The sequence below is a fragment of the Pristis pectinata genome, chromosome 3, assembly GCF_009764475.1.
Source record: "Pristis pectinata isolate sPriPec2 chromosome 3, sPriPec2.1.pri, whole genome shotgun sequence".
Taxonomy (NCBI): domain Eukaryota; kingdom Metazoa; phylum Chordata; class Chondrichthyes; order Rhinopristiformes; family Pristidae; genus Pristis; species Pristis pectinata.
The window spans coordinates 94,049,355-94,069,543 of record NC_067407.1 but is presented as its reverse complement, the minus strand read 5'-3'; the positions used below and the strand labels follow the sequence as shown (position 1 = coordinate 94,069,543).

General features: G+C 38.1%; 1 protein-coding gene across 7 annotated transcripts in view; it reads left to right on the top strand.

Annotated features, from left to right (window-relative positions):
* Window positions 1–20,189, top strand: part of ehbp1 (EH domain binding protein 1) — a 315,890-nt gene that overhangs the window by 241,578 nt on the left and 54,123 nt on the right. For all 7 annotated transcript variants that reach the window (XM_052011163.1, XM_052011159.1, XM_052011160.1 and 4 more), the window contains 4 exons: window positions 2,631–2,758; window positions 14,026–14,164; window positions 14,350–14,459; window positions 15,486–15,609. In XM_052011163.1, the coding sequence (XP_051867123.1) occupies window positions 2,631–2,758; window positions 14,026–14,164; window positions 14,350–14,459; window positions 15,486–15,609 (501 nt within the window). The remainder of the gene's footprint in view (window positions 1–2,630; window positions 2,759–14,025; window positions 14,165–14,349; window positions 14,460–15,485; window positions 15,610–20,189) is intronic.

Sequence of the window (20,189 nt, the reverse complement as noted above, 5' to 3'; positions counted from 1 at the left end):
TCTGGCACAATCTCACCCATTCCTAGAATCCCCTTTCTGAGTCAACATGCTGAGGATTTAATTGTGGCAAGAGAATGTCATTCAAGATCCATTGCATTAGTATAGGTTGGGAACACTGCAGGAGTTGGGTTTATTAAATGCTACTCCTTCATAGTATACATGTACTGTTTAAAATAAATATAACTGTTTCAAATCATAATCATTGATAGAAATGCTATTTTTACATAATCACTTACATCTGTACATTAAAACTAAATAATTCTAACCATGATTTTCCTCTCTAGTGATTATTTGTACCATGATATATTCTTTATCATCTCAATCTCACCTTCATTTCATCTTTCTTCCACTCATAGTTCATCTTGCCAATCTTCTTTATTTTCCATGAACAGTCTTGAACCAATATTTTTTACTCCTTATTTGTCCTCTGAGGTTTTGCTGCTTCCTTTCACTCAAGGAAAGATTTGCAGTTAGTTAGTCCCCTTTCATCACTTTGATGTTGCACAGCTTTTCAAGTGCAATCTCAGTTGTACTTTGAGTTTGCACACAGAAATTCTCAAACCTTCATTCCCTGCCATGCACAAATCTTCCCAAACCATCCCAATTTAAGAGGTGGTTGCCTCATTAATATGGAAATTGGGTGGTTTCAGGAAAATGAGATGTCACTTGGTAAATGCACAAACACAGTACTAGTTCTGTTTCTACCCATCTATGCTGCCAGTTCAAGATAATTATTGTTGCTTGACTAAAAGTTATCAATAAAATCTGGTAAAAATTTAAGTGGCATCTGTGCAATAGGTCAAATAGCATAGTATCCTGTTACTTCATGTAATGCTCATAACTGCTCATAAAACCATTACTGTTTTCCATGAAAAATTGTTGTTTCTTGTTATGGCTCTCATTTGCAACTTTTATTGAGGATCTGTCTGAAACAATCTTTACATATTTTACTGCTATTTTGACATGTGAATTTCAAGATTTTGGAAATCCTGCAGTCACATTTCTGGTAATTATAATACAAAAGGTGTGTCATTCAGAACAAGATTTGAACTACATATTAACGTAGTGCCATTCAAAGGTATTGCATTGAGCTAATTCAGATAGTAAACAGAGTAAAATATGTTCTTAAATACGACCACCTCAGATCCACTACTAAAATCAGCACCTATAATCCTATAATATATAAACAAATCTGTTCCTTTAAGAACCTACAAAAATCCATTTTGCCATATTTTTAATCGTTTCAAGTGACTAAGATATCAACCGCACTATATCAGTGGTTGTAAAAGTTGTTACATGGTACCTGTACCGGGGGAAGTCATTTCAGTGGTGTGACATAAAGTTGATGTTTCTTCAGCAAAGGTATCTGGGCTAAATCAGAAAATCTTCTGATGTTTTCACTTTATTCTAAGTGTGCATAGGGAGCAGGTTTTAATGTTGTTTGGAGAAAGAGGATAAAGATAATGAAGGCTTTTGGAGTCTGGTATTATCAAATGTATTTTTCCACTTGCAGATCTGAAATCTTTTGGATTAAATCGCAAAGCAAGCAACCAGAGTAAAAAGATTGCAATTGATAGCTTTTGATTGACTAACAGAAAAAGTTCCACCGCATACCTGTTACTATTTCCTCCTACCCCTACCCTGTTCCCAAACACCTTCAAATAAAAAATGATTGGGTCTGCTCCTGATGGCTGTGGCTTACAGCTCTGAATGAAACTGCCAACATTCAGCTATTTAAATTAAAGTTGGTCCTGATTTACAAACATACGCAGACAGTTAGGGACCTGCTGACAGACTAGGAAGCCCAAATCTGTCGGGACACTCCATCTGTGGACTGCACACAGAGTTTAGTGGCAAAGTCTCCGTCTTGCTGGGATTTCTAAACATTACACTGGGGAATCACCTCCGGTTATATATGCAGATGTTGCAAAAGAGAAAAGTGAAGTCTTTTTAAAAGATGCAATTGAATTAGGTTAATATTTTAATCCATTCTATATGTTTTAATAAATGTTATTTTTTAATTATTTGCTTCAATTTTAATGGTTTTTAATCTCTCAGAATGTAAAACAAACTTAAAAATCCCTGAGAGTTTTGATAGAAGAGTTCCACCCCTCCTCCTCCCTCCACCCACTTTGTCTTCCATGAAAACATGTTTGCTGCAGGACCTCTGCATTGGGCTGACCAAGATTTCATCATCATTGAAAGGTGTGGAGGACCAAAGACATCTTTGGAAGTTTGTCGTTGGTGGGCATTGGCACCAGTCTTTTGCTAGCTAATTAATGGGAAAAGGATCCAAGTAAATGCATTGAAGTTAAAACTGCAGATGCTGGAAATCTAAAGCAAAACAGGAACCCTCAGCAATTTGGGTAGCATTGGTGGAAAGATGACCCTTCATGAATTCTGACAACCTGCTGATTGTTTGTAGCATTTTTGTTTATGTCCCAAGCAAATACATGTTGTTTTTGAGGCTGGTAGGTGTCCGATTCTGGAAAAGAAGATTTATTCTTAGCCAATCCATAATGTTTTTGTATTGATATTTCTTATTTTTATTGCCAGAATTAATTTTGAAAGTCCAATTTTTAATTTTCAGTTTTCAAAGAATTTATCAATTTGTCTCTTACCTAATTTAGGTCAAAATAGCAGGTTGGTTGACATGAAGCTTAAGAAACTCTTAGACGCGCAACCGCAGGTGGCAAATTCACTTTCGACTGCTGTTCAGAAAGCTTCAGTTGATGGTGTGGCACAAGAAGAACTGAAGGTTGGTTTAAAACACTTTTAATATATCTGAAGGGCTGGTTTTATTAACATTAGATTTGTGTACAGTTGTTACTTGCTCTTAAATTATGTGCAATTGTATCATCTATGAATCATCATTGAGTTACATAACCCTCCTCTCCAATCGGTGTGTAGTTACAACCCCCACACCCTTCTCCCCGATTGGTGATGAATCATACCCACTCTCCTCAATAAGTGTAGAACTACACCCCCCCCATCAATTAGCATGAAATTACACCTCCTCCTCATTTGAGTGGAACTACCTCTACTCACCCAATCTTCTTACTGCATCAGCATACAATTGCAATCCTTGCTGTTGACAGCAAATTAAGACCTCCAATTGACAACAGTTACCCACTCCCAACCAACAAGAAGTTACCCCTGACCAACTTTATCCCAAACGAACTTACCCCGATAGGTGTTGAATTACACCGGTTTATGCTAACGAACAGCAACCTTCAGTAATAAGCATCTATGAAGAGTTTGCAACAGTACTAATGTGGGAAGTGGGCCATATATTGGTGAAGTCAACAAAGTTCTACCCAAACTGCTATCTCAGAATTGAGGGTGCCCATGAATGCTTATTTTGCTCCTGAACCGGTGTTCCACTGGCATATATTTAAAAATTAATTTTAAATAAAGGTGACTTTAACAGAAGGGACATGTCAATGTGCTGGGTCAATGAGATGAAACTAAAGCACTGTTCATCCCATTTTAGATGAGAAGGACAACATTATCACCGTCTCTCTTTCTTGAAGAAAAGATACCCAGCATGTCTATTAGTTTGACTGTATCTATGTGACCATCAGCCTAGATTGCACTCTCAACATGTTGTTTATATGTAATGAAGCTGGCAGTAGGAGCATGTCAAAAATGATCTTTGGTCTCATTCTGACAATTACCATTACTAACGCATGCTCCATGCTCCCGTGAATGTGGTGCTATTCATGGGAGCCTGCTGTGTGCTCAACTGCATTTTCTACGATAAGTCAGTGACTGCACAGTTTAAAAAGGGAAGTATGTCACTGGCCTTGAAGCACTTTGGGATGTCCTGAAGCCTTATATAAGTGTAAGTTTTTCTTTTGAATGTCGGCTAGATGAAAGTACATTCACTGCACCAGAGATAACTTGTCATTTGCAGATGGCCAGCAAATTGGATTGGCTCTGTCACATCTGATAGCACTGAATGAGATCGAACTGGTGACAGAGGCATGAGGAGTTGGTGAGGTGATGGTGGTGATGTGAGCTGGAGGCATCAAGTGAAGGCAAGCATCAAATGACAATCTTAATAGGGAACCAGAGGTTTTTCTCCTTGTTCCTTATCAGGATTATTAAAAAATAGACTAATGGGATTTTAAAACTTTTTTGAACAAACACTTGAAACTTGCCTTTTGAGTGGCAGCCCTTCAGCATTTTCTACGTGAAGCATTGGTTTGGCTGTAGTGAATCTGAATAAGCTGACTCCTTATACAATTGAGTTTTCCAAGGAGCCTGAAATGGCAGTTAAACTGCACCCCCCCCCCCCCCAGTTTACTTTAGCAGTTGGCCTAAAGCAGGTTTCTGGCAGATGCCTTCAATGATCTAATTAAATGGCGGAACTGGCTTGATAGGCTAAATATCATAATGCTTTCACATTTCCCATGGGGGATTAAAAATTAGCATTGACTTCTGGCCCGAATAGAAAATTCTATGATCAGTTATACAGGAGTAGTATTGACTTCATTTGCGGAGAAAATAGGGCAACCCATTATCCTAGCACCTCCACTAGAAAATGTGTGGTGCGAAGAAGCTTGGATGGGAGAACAAAGTGATTAAGAAGTCGAGATCATTTTCAGTACTGTATTTCAAAAACAAAATCAGGATAATGAAAAATTCTTTCTCTCCTGCTAAACCAGGCATAGCTTTCTCTATCTGACTCACAATTTCTGTCTGCACGTCCCTTGCATTCTCCATCACTGGTTTTCCCAGAAACTCCATCTATCTCATTATCTGAAGCAGTAAAGAATGCTTCCAGCTGACCACCTGCAGGTTATCCTCTCCAACTACTTTACAGCTTGCCTCTTCTGTTGGTGTCTTCTGTATATGCTGGCAGATTACTTGCCCTATAGCCTCTTTTGTATTGCACACTGCAATACTTCCTTTTTTTTTCATTCATTACTTGTCACTTTGGTGCAGCCAGAAATGCAGCCTAGATTATGGTTCCTTCTCACTAAATACTCCCAATGTACTCTGCTTTCCACCACATTTCCTACCCTGTGCAACTATTGAAGCCCATATCGCCAGGTGCTTTATTTTACTATCTCCTCCTGGAAACATCTCGCTCTTCAAACAGCTCAGTTCTTGCCCTCTCATTTAAAATCCCACTTGTCACAGAGTCATAGAACTATGCAGCAAGGAAACAGGCCCTCCAGCTCAACTTGTCTATGCCGACCAAGTTGCCGTACAGCTAATCCCATTTGCCTGCATTTGGCCCATATCCTTCTAAACCTATTCTGTACACGTCCTGTCCAAATGTCTTTTAAATGTCGTAATTGTACGTGCCTCTGCCACTTCCTCTGGAAGCTCATTCCATATACGCACCACCCTCTGTGTGAAAAAGTTGCGCCTTAGGTCCTTTTTAAATCTTTCCCCTCTCACTTTAAACCTGTGCCCTCTAGGCTTGGACTCCCCTACCTGCGGAAAAGACTGTGGCTATTCAGCTTATCTATGCCCCTCATGATTTTTATAAACCTCTGTAATGTCACCCCTCAGCCTCCTACACTCCAGGGGAGAAAGGTCCTCGCCTATCCAGCCTCTCCTTAGGTATAACTCAGATCCGCCAGTCTCAGTAACATCCTCATAAATCTTTTTTGCACCATTTCCAGTTCTGCTTTTCCAAACCCCAAGATTTCTCCATAACCTCCATACTCACTATTTGGAAGCCATTTCCCACTGTTTCCTAATTAATCCTTTCCTGAGCAGTGCGCTGAGTCCCCTGACTCTTCATCTTTCACAGTAGTTCTACTACTACTCCTGAACTACTTGAATTAGTCCATCATCTCTGCTTTGATGCCCTCATTTCCACCAAATCCATCTCCAAAACCTGTTGGCCTGTCAGTAAAATTGTTATTTTGGTTCTTCATACCAGAAAGCCACAGTATAGATTTGAACGTATTTGTGAACACTGGTGTAATCATTCATCAGACTGGCTTGACCACAAGAACATTAACGTGCCTTATTTTTCTCAAAAGTAGTAATATCTCCTCCCTGAGGACATGAAGGATATGAGTTCAGGCATTCCAGGAACACATATTGTGATGTTTCAGCATAGTATTAATGAAGTATTGCACCACGAGAAATGCTGTCTTCCTTTAAGACATGAAACCAAGACCTACCTGTCCTCTCAGGTGAATGTGAATTAAGATACTATTGGAAGATGAGCGAGGGAATTCTTCTAATGTTTTTGCCAAATTGGAATCCGATATATCAAAGAAGCAGCACTACATGGCCCAGTTTAGCCTCCAGGATGCCAACACAGGTCGTCATGAATAAAAGTGGTAACCGAACAGGACTTGGTACAGCACAGGATATAGGTAGCCATATGTCACAATTTGGAGTTTATGAAGGGTGGGAGATCATTAGGTTTAAAGCTGATAAAAGAATATGCAAGGGCAGCAATGTATGAGTATCCAAACTGCAGGTTCACCTCAAAAGTCACATAAAATCCTTATTTGGGAATACACCAGTGTTTCTCCTTTCTCACTTAAGCAAAATCCTTGATCTTCTTAACAGCACTGTTGGTGTTCCTTCATTGCAAGACTTGTGAAATTTAAGATGGAGGCTCCACAAGTCTTCTTCAGGGGCAATTAAGGATGTTCATTGAATGGCAATTTGCCAGTGATACCCTCATCCCAAAGGTGGATAAAAAAAATTCCTTATTCCTCAACAGTTCCCTTCATTGCTAATCGTCTCAAGGTCCATTTGACCACATTTCATGAACTCAGACCCAATTAAATCATAATTCTGCAACTTGTAAATCAGAAGAGATTCTGGAATGAGGTTGAAGTGAGGTGCAAGATGGAAAAATATATGCAAGTGGTTTATCACCCTCAGCAATCTCTGCACTGTTGTTGGCCAGACATTAGTAGCTGGATTGATAAAGCTTAACACTGCAGGACACTGAACTAGTGCTTCTTCCCTATAAAGTTGTTGCTGTAGGTACCAATTAGAGTTATAGAGTAATGCAGCACAGAAACAGGCCCTTCGGCCCAACTGGTCCGTGCTGACCAAGATGCCCATCTAAGCTAGTCCCATTTGCCCATGTTTGGACCATATCCCTCTAAACTTTTCCTATCCATGTATCTGTCCAACTGCCTTTTAAATGTTGTTAATGTACCTGCCTCAACCACTTTCTCTGTCAGCTCATTCCATATATAGACCGCCCTCTGGGTGTAAAAGTCGCCCCTCAGGTTCCTACTAAATTGCTCCCCTCTCACCTAAAACCTTTGCCCTCTGGTTCTTGATTTCCCAACCCTGGGAACAAGACTGGGTGCATTCACCCAGTCTATGCCCCTCAGGATTTTATGCACCTCTAAAAGATCAGCTGTCATTCTCCTATGCCCCAATGAATAAAATGCCAGCCTGTTCAACTTCTCTTCATAACTCAGCACCTTGAGTCTTGGCAACATCCTCATAAATCTTTTCTGCCCTCTTTCCAGCTTAATGGTATCTTTCCCATAGCAGGGTGACCAAAATTGAACACAATATTCCAAATGTAGCCTCACCAACACCTTGTATGACTGCAACATCCCAACTTCTATACTCGGTGCCCTGATTGATGAAGGCCGGCATGCCAAAAGCCTTCCTCACCACTCCTTCTACATGTGATGCCACTTTCAGCGAACCACACACTTGTACTCCTAAGTCCCTCTGTTCTACAACACTCCCCAGGGCCCTACCATTCATTGTGAAAGTCCTACCCTGATTTGTCTTCCCAAAATGCAACACCTCGCACTTATCTGAATTAACTTCCATTTGCTATTACCCAGTTGATCAAGATCCCTCTGTGATTCCTGATAGCCATCTTCACTGTTTATGCCACCACCTATTTTAGTGTGATCTGCAAACTTAGTAACCATGCTTTGTACCTTCTCACCCAGATCATTGATCTCGATGACAAATAGCAAAGGGCCTAGCACCGAGCCCTGAGGCATGGCACTAGTCATGGGCCTCCAGTCCAATAAACAACCTTCCACCATCACCTTCTGCTTCCTACCATCATGCCAATTATGTATCCAATTAGCAAGTTCTCCTTGGATCCCATGCAATCCAACTTTCCATTGCAGCATCCCGTGTAGATTCTTATCAAAGGCCTTCCTGAAGTCCATATAGACTATGTCTACCACCCTACACTCACCAACCTTCTTGGTTACTTCAAAAATCTCAGTCAAATTCATGAGACATGATCTCTCACACACAAAATCGTGCTGACTATCCTTTAAATACATGCATCCCTCAGAATCCCATCCAGTTACTTACCTACCACAGATGATAGTGCCACCTTCTGCAAGAAAGAGGGAAGTGTGTAACTCATTATCTTGCAATATATTTCAGTCATGTTCTTGCCATGATGGAACAGTTGGCAGTGTTTGGAGATGTATCTTTGAGACTTGAACTTTTGGTAAACCTGTGAGACTATGATGGGGCATATGATTAAGTAACTGATGGCTTTGTCTAATATGGAATGAGACCAGAGAGTGTTTGTTCAGAGAGAAGATTTAAGGACCTTGATCATAGGTGTGGTTGTTAATTCTGTTCTACAAATGCATCAATCCAGGTGTTCATTTTGAGTGTGACCACCTCTAACTACTGCTTAACTATCTGACTAGATAACTTGTGAGCCTCAGCAGATGGAGGACTTTCTTTCCTCCTGTCCACCTCATCTAACAAAACATTCAGAGCTGTATTAGAAAATTGGGCTGTCTGCTCTCACCTATGCTGTGTTATGGCTTACACCAAATTTCCAAAACCATTTGAATGACTTCCACTCGTAATTGCACTCAATAAGTATCTCTCCTTTAGAGGTACAAGTATGGCTTCAATCAGTACCAGTTAACTTCAGCTACTGCTAACTCCAAACAATATTGGACCACATAAATGTGTTCTAAGGCAATATACACCTTAAAACACTAAATTGAATGTGTTCAGCCTCTTAAATTCTTTATCCCAATCCTCCGATTCTGATCTTTTATGCTCATGATTCCCTGCCCCCTCCATACCTACTCTTTGCCTCATTATATCTGCAAAAGCTTTTGGCTACTTCTTTCTATCTCTGCAATGCCCTCTACCAATCTCCCCACCTTGGGTATTCTCTCTGAAATCTTGATCTAAAGCTTGATGGATTTTGAGTAGGTTTTCAAAGATCACTCAGTTTCCCTAATCTTTCCCGTCCATGCTCAGAGATTGTTCACTTCCATTTCTCCACTTTTCCGGCCTTCACCATGTTGTTCATGATCAGAATTTAAGTTATATCACAGTTTTCCAACAAATAAATAAGTAAAAGTAAATGACAGTTCATAAGTTTTAAACAAACACAATGTTTATTTCTTGCAAATTTCTGTAGATGTACAGTGGAGAGCATTCTGAATGGATGCATCACTGCCTGGTATAGAGGCTCCAATGTGCAGGATCAAAAGAGGCTGCAGAACGTTGTAGACACAGCCAGCTTCCTCACGGGCACAACCCTCCCTGTCACCAAGGACATCTTCAAGAGGCGGTGCCTCAAGAAGGCAGCATCCATCACTGAGGACTCTCACCATCCGGGACATACCCTCTTCATGTTACTACTATCGGGGAGGAGGTACAGGAGCCTGAAGACCCACACTCAACGTTTCAGTGACAGTTCCTTCCCCTCCGCTATCAGATTTCTGAACGGTCCATGAACACTACCTCTTTTGCACTATTTATTTATTTTTGTAAGTTATAGTAATTTTTATGTCATTATGTCTTGCACCGTGCTGGTGCCGCAAAACAACAAATTTCGTGACATGTGTCAGTGACAATAAACCTGATCAAGATTCTCTTTTTTTGTGCAAGCCTTCATTTTTTTTTCGAATCAGATTTATTATCACTGACATATGTCATGAAATTTGTTGTTTTGCAGCAGCAGTACAGTTCAAAGACATGAAATTACTATAAATTATAAAATTAATAAATAAGTAGTGCAACAAAAAAAGGAATAATCAAGTAGTGTTCATAGACCGCTCAGAAATCTAATGGCAGAGGGGAAGAAGCTGTTCCTGAAATGTTGAGTGTGGGTCTTCAGGCTCCTGAACCTCCTCCCCGATGGTAGTAACAAGAAAAGGGCATGTCCAAGATGGTGAGGATCTTTAGTGATGGATGCCGCCCTCATGAGGCACCACCTCTTGAAGATGTCCTCGATGGTGGAGTGAGTTGTGCCCGTGATGAAGCTGGCTGAGTCTACAACCCTCTGCAGCCTCTTGTGATCCTGTGCATTGGAGCCTCCATACCAGGCAGTGATGCAACCAGTAAGAATGCAGTTCTGGTAATAATTTGTTAGTCCACAGGACAATGTAGAATTAAGTGACACCATAGCCTTCCTTTGACTTCTATTCATACCTATCCAAGGTTAGATCCTTAACTTGCTATTGAAATTTGTTGGCTGCATTATAATAGCTAGACCTTTCCCAATGTCAATGTCATGTGAATGACATTGACATTGCAAATTTGACCATATTAGAATTTAGATTATTCGGTGTTTACCTGTAAAGAGTAACTTGGGCATTTACTTTTGGTCCAAAAGCACTATTTTGCACTCTGAGGCAAACCTGGAAGCATTTGAAATATGATACATTAGGTGCAAATGAAATGCCATTGTCATTGAACTAGTTCAGAGACCCCATTGTTACTCTGCTTCATTCATAGAGTCATAGAAATTTACAACATGAAAACAGGCCATTTACCCACCACATCAATGCAAACCATTGGGCACCCATTGGCACAAGCACTTGGCTCTTGCCCTTCCATGCATAAGTGACTCAAATTATCATTGAGAGACTCCTTAAATGCTGTCAGCCACCCCGCTTCAACCACTCTCTTGGGCAGTGCATTCCAGGTACTCACCACTCCGGGTGAAAAATATTCCCCTGGATCTATGTCCTCTTGTTTTATCTAACTCTGATATGCAGGAAAGTTTCCTGCAATCTACCCTATCCATACCCCTCATAATTTTATATGCCTCAATCATCTTAACCTCCTCGAGCTTCTCCAGTCTCTCCTGATAACTGAAATGTTTCATCACAGGCAACATTCAAACAAGCAAGGAATTTCATTGTGCCCTGGTGTATATGACAATAAACTAATCTGAATCTGACATCTTGGTGAATCTCCTCTACACCTTCTCAAGTGCAGTCACATCCTTTCTATAATGTGGCACCCAAACTCCACACAGTACTTGAGTTGAGGCCTAAGCAAAGTTTTATAAAATTGGAGCATAATCTCCCTGCCTTTGTCAGGTCCAAACAACATAAGCTGACTTTATTGGTGAGTTTCATTCATTCTAAATGTTCTAAACACAAGATTTCCTGAATTTACAATTACTTAAAATAAAAATGTGTGGATATTTCAGACAATTCAGTACTGCACAGTCTTCATTGCAATCCATTCTCCATCATTATAAAATTAAACTTTTAATCTGTATGCAATACACTGATGATCCAGACAAGCAAGGAAAGCAGTGTGCAGGGACCAAAACAGACCAAAAGTTGCCAGATATGTTTTTAAGTGTGATCTGAACAGGACCAGAGCAATTCCCTTTGTCTTGGGAGTGGGGGAGACACCAATTTCTGATTTCTCTTTAACAAACTTTTTTTTGGGAAGTTTGCATATGTGACAAGGTAAGTGTGTTTCGATGTACATGTGACTAAAAAATAAATATCTTATCTTGTGATTCTTTTGTACAAGTCCAAGAGCCAGCCAGTGAAGCAAGACATTTGAGGATGCAAATAGAATGTATATGGACTCGCATGGGGTCAATACTTTTGGAAGAGGTGAAAGTTGTAATAAGAACACCCTTGTTCAGTAACATAATTATGAAAACAGCATATCAGAATGGAAAGAAGGCAAACTTGAATTTATGGTTTACCCATGCACTGAAATAAATAGATTACTGGCTTTTTATAAATGATAAATATTAGGATCTTTGTTTTGAAATGTTAAAACCAAGGTTGGTTCCTTGGATAAGGTAACAAACATAAGCGACATTAAAGATTGCTTATAGTTGATTATATTTTTGCTATGTATGGAAATCTATTTCTGAGAGGAAATCTATTTTACGTGAAAATTGTTTTGAATAAAATGGGCAAACCATTGCATCAGCCTAAATTTTCACGGTGTTATTTATTGCTATGTTTCTGGCTTTGGAGCAAATTTGGTTGTATGACTTTTCACCCACCTGCAATATCTTTGGGGACCGCCAATGCTGACAGGATTTCTTTCTGCACCAAGGTCTTTGAAGTTGAAAAACAATGACTTTCATTGCTTTCCCTTGCACTGTCGGTTCTTATACGTCAGCGATGAAAGTGATGTATCAGTAGAAGACTTGTGGTGTTTTCTTTAAACAAAGAAGAGCTTAGATTGTCTGATTTTTCATTCAATTTAGCTTTCTGCGGTGGATTTAATGCAATATGAAGCTGGCTTGAGAAAAGCACAATAGATTGGCAAACTAACTGAATTAACTGAGCTTAGAGGAATAAATTTGTAACGTGGCAGAAGTTCTTTGCCATAAAAAGGTTTCCCAAAATGGGATTTGCTAGCTAATCGCACTGATACTTTTGCACCTTAACTGTTTTAGAGTGATCCATTATTTGTTCACAAATGCTCGGCCTTGGTAACATGTTATGAAAGAAAACCATGTTATTCAATTTATCAATGCCATTAATGCATTTGAAAACCATCCATGTACTTTTGTTTTGTTGCTCTTTGGGGAAAATCAAAGAATCTAGTTTCCCTGTAATTAGTCTATAAATATTACTATGTTTGGCTCTTTTCTAAGTATATTTATAGCCAGATTCTATTTGACTGTGTTATCTATTGAGTTGTAATAATATTATACAAGCTACTGTCCAATTGAACTGGTGCACATAAAGCATTTACATTTGTGTAGAAACGTAGCATGTAAGTGCAATCATCTTGTGATAATTATTGCTATAACAAAATTTATCTTCTGTGTAATGCCAACCAGATTTTTAGAAGAAACATTTTAATATCTTGATTATGAGATTCAGGGAGGCTAGAGTTTTCTTCTGTTTTTAAAAAAAAAGGCCCAAAGCTGTTCTGTTCACAAGAAGCAATTGACTGCAGATTCAATGTGATTGTAATGTGGTTTAGATATTTGTAAATGAGGCATTCTGTGATTGTAGGAGAGGGTAAACTGTTACCTTCTCCTGAGGATTCTGTATCCCACACCTCCTTAAGGCAAGAGAATAGGCCATTAGAGGACCCCTTCATTACTTATTGTCTTAATGCAGAGGGAGGGTACAGCCTTGGTAGCATTTGATAACCAGTTTCAACATTCAGCAGACTAAGCTATTAGTCATGCATCTCAGCCTTTCTCTATTTACTTTCAAAACACTTAGAAATAATACAAGATTAGCAGTAGAATGTAATATTTTTTTGGGTACAACATATCCTGGTATCTTCTATTTCCACACACTTCAGCTATTTGGTCCTTTGGGAGTATTTTGTTTTGACAGAATGCTGTGTTGAATTCAGATGCATAAATATTAGAGGTCTAGAGAAAGCTTAACGTTAGATTATTAGTATTAAAGTTTTTTTAATAATACACACATTTGGACAATAAATGGCAAGTAGAAGATTTTTCTTACATTCTTCCTCGATCTACTTTAATCTTCGGGCTGTATTTGTGAGTTATTTCAGTTCGCGCAGCACTAACAACCAGCTGTTATCAGAGAAGTGCGAGAAACTAGGTTAAATTGATCATTTCCCATTTGGTAATGTAGCAAGCTGGAATAAAGGAACAAAGCAATTACTTGAGCTGTTAGTATTTGATATAGGATATATATATACATCCATGACAGAGATGGCTTCAGCAAGAAAAAGATGTTTATTTTTCTGTTCCACAGTTCATTTTTTCAAATATATAGAATATAGGCTTATTTAATTGAAATGAGAAATATGTTAAAACTAATGTTGAATAATGATAGAAAAAAATTAATTGGTAATTCCTGACAGAATGAAATGGAAGATCATCGAGCTGAGCGATTGCGTAAAGCTACCGAACGTTTGCGGAGTCCTGTGATGTTCAGTAAAGATTCAGCTGTGAGACGAACTCATCTTCAGTCATTTAGTCAGTATGTGGAAAGCAGACCAGGTGAGGAACTCTTAAGATAAGAATGTTAAAATTCTATATTGCTTTTCATTCTGATCAGCTGTACAGGAGCTTCATAACAAGACTGAAATTAACCTCCTCTGTATAAATCATTTGCTGTGTTCAAGGTGACGCTGATAGTTTTATCCCATTTCTGAATATCTTTTTTTCTTTTTCTTTAAAAAAAGAGATTAAAAGGCAGAGATCAATACCAGAAGATGCAAAGAAAGGAAATGAGGAGAGGATGGAAATATGTGAAACAACTCCAAGAAAGCCATCGGAAGATGAAGTATTTAGTGTATGTTTAATTTTTCTATGGTTTAGTGATTGCTGATTTTTTTTTGTCATTTTGGAAACACTGTCTTTATTGCTAGCAAAAATGAGATGTTGGGTTTTCAGATGTCAATCACAGACATTTTCAATGCAAAGCAAAAGGGGTGCACCACTGAATTAGTCTGCAGTGTAGTGATAATTGTCAGATAAAAGATGAATTTTTCAGACTTGCACAGCCTCAGCATCCTTGAGACATTTCCATCAGGGCACTTCCCATAAAGAGATTCCAGTATTGATCTACCAGGAGGATTTTAATTATTACAGAAGTAGATACTGCAAGCTTCAGTTGGAAGGCAAAGTCACTGGAGACCTGCTAGAATTTCCCAGACATCCCATTTTGTTGGCATGGGTTAATGGGTGTTCAACCTTTCCATTATACGGATCAGCCATGAATTACCAGCTGAATGATGTTTGCATTAATATAATATATATGATAATTTTTTCACTTAATTAATGGGGAGGTTCAGCACAGTGAGAAAATAGGCTGATCATCTGTAAAATTGATTTGTGAAGTAAAATTTGATGGACAGTAAAGAGGAAACTTGCTGATGGACAGAAGTAGAAGAATTCAGGAAAAAGATTGGGAAATGTATTATCTTAGTTTGAGTCTTTTTAATCAAAAATATTACATTGATCTTTGCTTTATGTAAAGAAAATATACCTATTGGGCTATATCAGCAGACAATTAACAAATGGGAAAGCATTTAACCTGAGTTTCAGAGTCATACAGCGGAGACTTTTTGACTCTAAAACTCAGATTAAAAATGCTTTCCTGTTTATTAATTTTCTGCTGATATACCAAGTAGGTTTTGTTTTACATCAGAAGAAGCAATAACCACATTTAACTTTTTATTCTCTGGGGGTTCAGTTAATGGCTAGCAGTACACTAGACGCAATCTAAATATTTTTCTTGCACTTCGCACTGAATTAAGGAATATATTTTTATAATTACCTTATGTATTTTTAATGTAATTTTTTTTCTAATCAACAGAAAGGGTTCAAAGACACGAGTCAGTATGTTGTCGGAGAATTGGCAGCGCTGGAGAATGAGCAGAAACAAATTGACACACGGGCCGCAGTAGTGGAGAAGCACCTTCGCTATCTCATGGACACAGGTACGGTGCCCAATTACACTGTAAACAGTTTTGGCAAATTGAGTGTTCACAAACTCTTATAGAGTTTGAAAGTGTGAATCTTTGAAGCCTGAATGTTCAGCAAACTGCCTTGAAAATGAAAGGCTGTGAGTCACAGCCACCTCTCTGGGCACTGGTGATAAGAGTGCCTTCATGGGAAGTGATAACTCACCCTGATACTGTGTGAGCCAGCACTATTGAACAGTGTGCTCATCCATGCAGAGCTGGAATACATATCCGTGCCTCATTGATATGCTGCAGCAAAATTTGAGATCTCCACTGTTCCCCTGATTCAGAGGAAAACAGTTGGCCTGCTACAGCCAAGTACTGCATGAAACCATGTATACAGTGTAAATGGAAGGTTGTATTGACTAAACAGCAAAAATTTGAGAGCTGTTATAGATACTCACCAATTATTTTTCACAAGAGTAGGTTGGAAGAATTCCATGATATTTTCAGCTTCCTTTACACATGATACTATGACATTTTGATAATCGTGGACATGCACATATATGTTGAATTCTAAAGATACTAGATTAAGTTAAAGGTTATAAAAACCTGTCCTCAAGGTTTTAGACACAGGGAATTGAGACAGGAGAGCTGAGCTAATGTGTGCCTTGGTGAAGGCGTATAAATTGTTATCATTCAGCATTCATTATTCAGGCACTCAATGATAAAAGGTCCCAAACTAGAGGGTAGTGATCTTCTACATATGTCCAGTCCAAAGTGATCCTCTGCCACATTGAGTGTGGACCCGAATGTGGCATCTTTTACAATAGGTGGTAACAGAATTAAATGCTTGCCTTGGATCAACCTCCAGTATTGGTTTGCCCTGAGACAACCAATGCTGTAGAGAGCTATACATTTAGAGAAACCTAGGAATTGGCTGCTACGAAGATGGCGATTAGCTCACCTGAATGTTGAGCCAGGATGAGCTGGATGCCCTTTAACGCCACATTAAAGCTTCTACTCCTCTGTGTCTCCCTACTGCTCTCTTCCTTTGAGGTGCTCCTTCAACTCATTACCTTTAAACTAAGTTTTTGGGCATCTAACCTGATATCCCTTTCTGTGGCTCAGTCTTTTGTTGATAGCATTCCTGTTCCTTGCATCATATGTTCTTTGATGTTTCATTGTATTAGAAGTGCTACATGAACACAGGTTGTCTTTGCATTGTCACTGCCCCACTTTTCCCTCGACCTGTTCTTCTCCCTCTGCCCATCTCTTCTCTGCTCTGTCAAGATGCAATGTGAGCTGTATTTCACAATAAAACTTTAAGAATATAATTTACCTTCCGAAACTTAGCAAGAAAAGGTGAACCCAACTTCAAAGACTAAGTTTCGTCTTCATTGTCCTCCATAACTTAAGAGTACAGAAATTAATTACTGTGGAAAAACTATACGGTTCAAGGAATGTCAGTGCTGGACCAGTGGACAACACACTTAACATTGTTCCTGCATCAGTCCAGTAATTTGGGCACAAAAATCTGGACTAACACTCTACTGCAGTACCAAGTGGATGCTGAATTGATAGGATTGACATCTTTCAGATGAGATAATAAACTAAGCCCTCAAAAGCATAAGTAAAAGATCGCATGCCGCTATTTCGAAGTAGACAAGAGGGGTATCCCGAATGGCCTAAAAGAGATTCTGTGGTCAGTATCATGTTTTATTCTGGGATCTTACTTTGTGAAAATTTGCAGCAGCATTTCTTACATTGATTATACTGAAAAGTTACAGAAAGCATTTAGGAATCACGAAGCCGTGAAAGGCTTGATAAAACTGCAAGTCTTTTTCTTCTAATGTATTTTGTTTAAATAAACCAGTCAATGGTTTTAAAAATGTATTTCATTTCAGCAAATTGTTATTTTGTTCTGCCTCTCATAAGGAAAAAAAATTACTTCATGTTGTATTTCAGTAATCAGCATTTGGGACCAGCATTCTTTATTGCAATTCCTAGATCTTGCTATTTTCTATGTAAGTGTAAGGAAGTAAAATTTGTGCTCTAGATTTTAAGGTATTTGATTGTAAGAATGAGCGATAACAACAAGCCCAGGTGAAATTTGCCGGTTGTCACAGTGAATGCATGTTAAGGCTGAAGCCAAGTTTCCCAATAATATGTAGTAGCAATGTTACAAGTCACCATTTTATACCATATAGGTGACCTTTGTCAGCACCAAAACATCAGCGTTACTAACTCAAAATCTGGACCATAATTGTTAATGTGCATCAAAAAAGTCAAAAGTGTAAATTGTGTTCAATAAGAAAACAAACTAATAGCATTGTAGTTTAATTCTCATTAATTAGTATCTACACTGAGAAAAATTATTTCTACAATTTTATGAATATATGTTTACCTTTTGCAGACATTTCAGTGGGAGTTTGAAAAGTGTAAAATATATTTAATTGTAATAATAACATTTAAATATTTAGCTTAACAATAACATGAGTTGAGAATAGTCAGTGCTTTTCAACAGAAAATGTGTAGTATTTGCAGATACACCAAGCCAGTATAACAACCCACAATACATATCAGATTGTATATCTTTGTATGTAAGTGAAACAGAATCATTTTGAAAAAACATACAAAAGATATACTATTTTTCCCTCAATTTCACCTAGCCGCAAACTTGAAGTGCTTCTCGCAACTCCCAAGTGCCAGCTTTGAAACAGAACTATATTTTTAGATCATTGTTTGCCACCAGAAAGATACAAAATAAATTAGTAGCTAAAACAGTCTGTGACTATATTGCGATATCAAAACTTTGGAACTAATTGCACTTCTCAACATTGTCGTAAATTGTTTCTTGATTTAGTGAACTTACCACAAGATTGGCAACTTAAAATACTTTGAATTTATACTTAGTTTAAGTTTTTTTCAGAATTGTCATCATAATTTTCATTCTGCAAGATATGTTGTATTATATTTCATAATATTTAATCAGTCACTTCAATGAATCAGTGAAGTGTTTCCAAAGCTTTCAGATCACTGGGATAGTTCAAGACACAGGAACTTTAATGTGACTCCCTTTAACCTCTTTTACAAAACAAAAACACTGCATTATTGGATCTTTCTCCCAAGCAGTTGTTATTTCTATAGGCTTTTTAATTAACTGGCATGATGGTGCTTTGATTGCACTGATTTCAAAGTGGAAATGCCTTTATATGGCTGACATTCTCCCTGTCCTAACTAAACTTAGAAATTGCTAATAATTTCTATACTTCCATGTATCGCTTTAATTTCCTCACATCGATGCATTGCAGAGACTGTCTCATCTGCAAATCAAAACATTTTTACCATCAAAAGGTGACTTTTTTGGTGTGTATTTCACAGCAACATTGTCCAGCTAACCTGAACTGCAAATGAAAATTCTGCACGGAAGTTTAGTGTGCCTTTTGGTGACTTAAGGAATTTTAAGAAAGTTACACACAAGAAAGCTTAGAGGATCCTCAAAATATTGAGGACACAAATTATTGTAATGTGAGCATTAGCTTGTAAGCAACTTTAAAGGAGAGTTTAAGTAAGTTTTTTTTTCCCCATTCATTTAGCGCCAAATATTACCTTTGATCTAGAGGTAGCTTTACAAGAAAGTTCAGTACATATGCAGTTTGTCACATTTTCCATTATGGGGTCCCTCAGTGAATTGAAAGTAATTGGGGTGGTTAATTTATTTACATAGAGCAGTTCACAGTGCATTAAATAATAGAGATAATTGAACAAGAATTGTCAAGTGTGTAGTGATATCAGACATATTACAGAAGGGAACGTGCATAAAACTTCATTTCTATGCAGCCATTGTTTATGGTAATTAAGTACACAGATTTATCCCTTGGTTGCCTTCCAAGCTTATGGCAACTGCTATTGTTGTGTTCCATTAATATGTAATCAGGAAATAGTTTAATTTTCTAATCTGCAGTTTGAGAATTCACTTTATAACAACGCTTAATTACTGCAATGCTCTAATAATGCTCATGGTTATGAAAATTTAACCAATAAGGTAAGCAAAAACAGCTGCAGGGATTATCATACCAGAGGTGGTGCTTCCTTAATGAACATGTTATTCCTTCACCAGAGGGAGCTCAGTGTCCTTCAGACTCTCGCCCACATCTTACAATTGCACAGTCACAGCTTTCTGTGGAGAAATCTATGGAGGAAAATATTAAATTCAAGATGCACATAAGGTTTATTGATTTTATTTTATCCCTGGTGACCATATATTGAGTATGCTTTATAACTAGAAAATTACACAAATCATATTTTTCTGTAATCTTTAATGTAATCCAAAGGACTTCCCCTTTTCTGCTCATAGGTAGAGACCTCAGGTGATTGTCTTCAATTAATTTATTTTTGTCTTCAGCAATAGTTGATATCTTTCTGTTCATACTTTAAGCTTTTGGATTTCTCTGTTTATTCATTTTTGTTGCAAGTATTTGCATTTTAATAATCTTAATTTAGAAAAGGAATGAACTGCTGAACTTTTGGTGAGAGGATCTTTCCTACAGTCGATCAAACACCGTAAGCAATTCATTAATATCAACTGGAATATCATGTCTGTTGATCAGTCT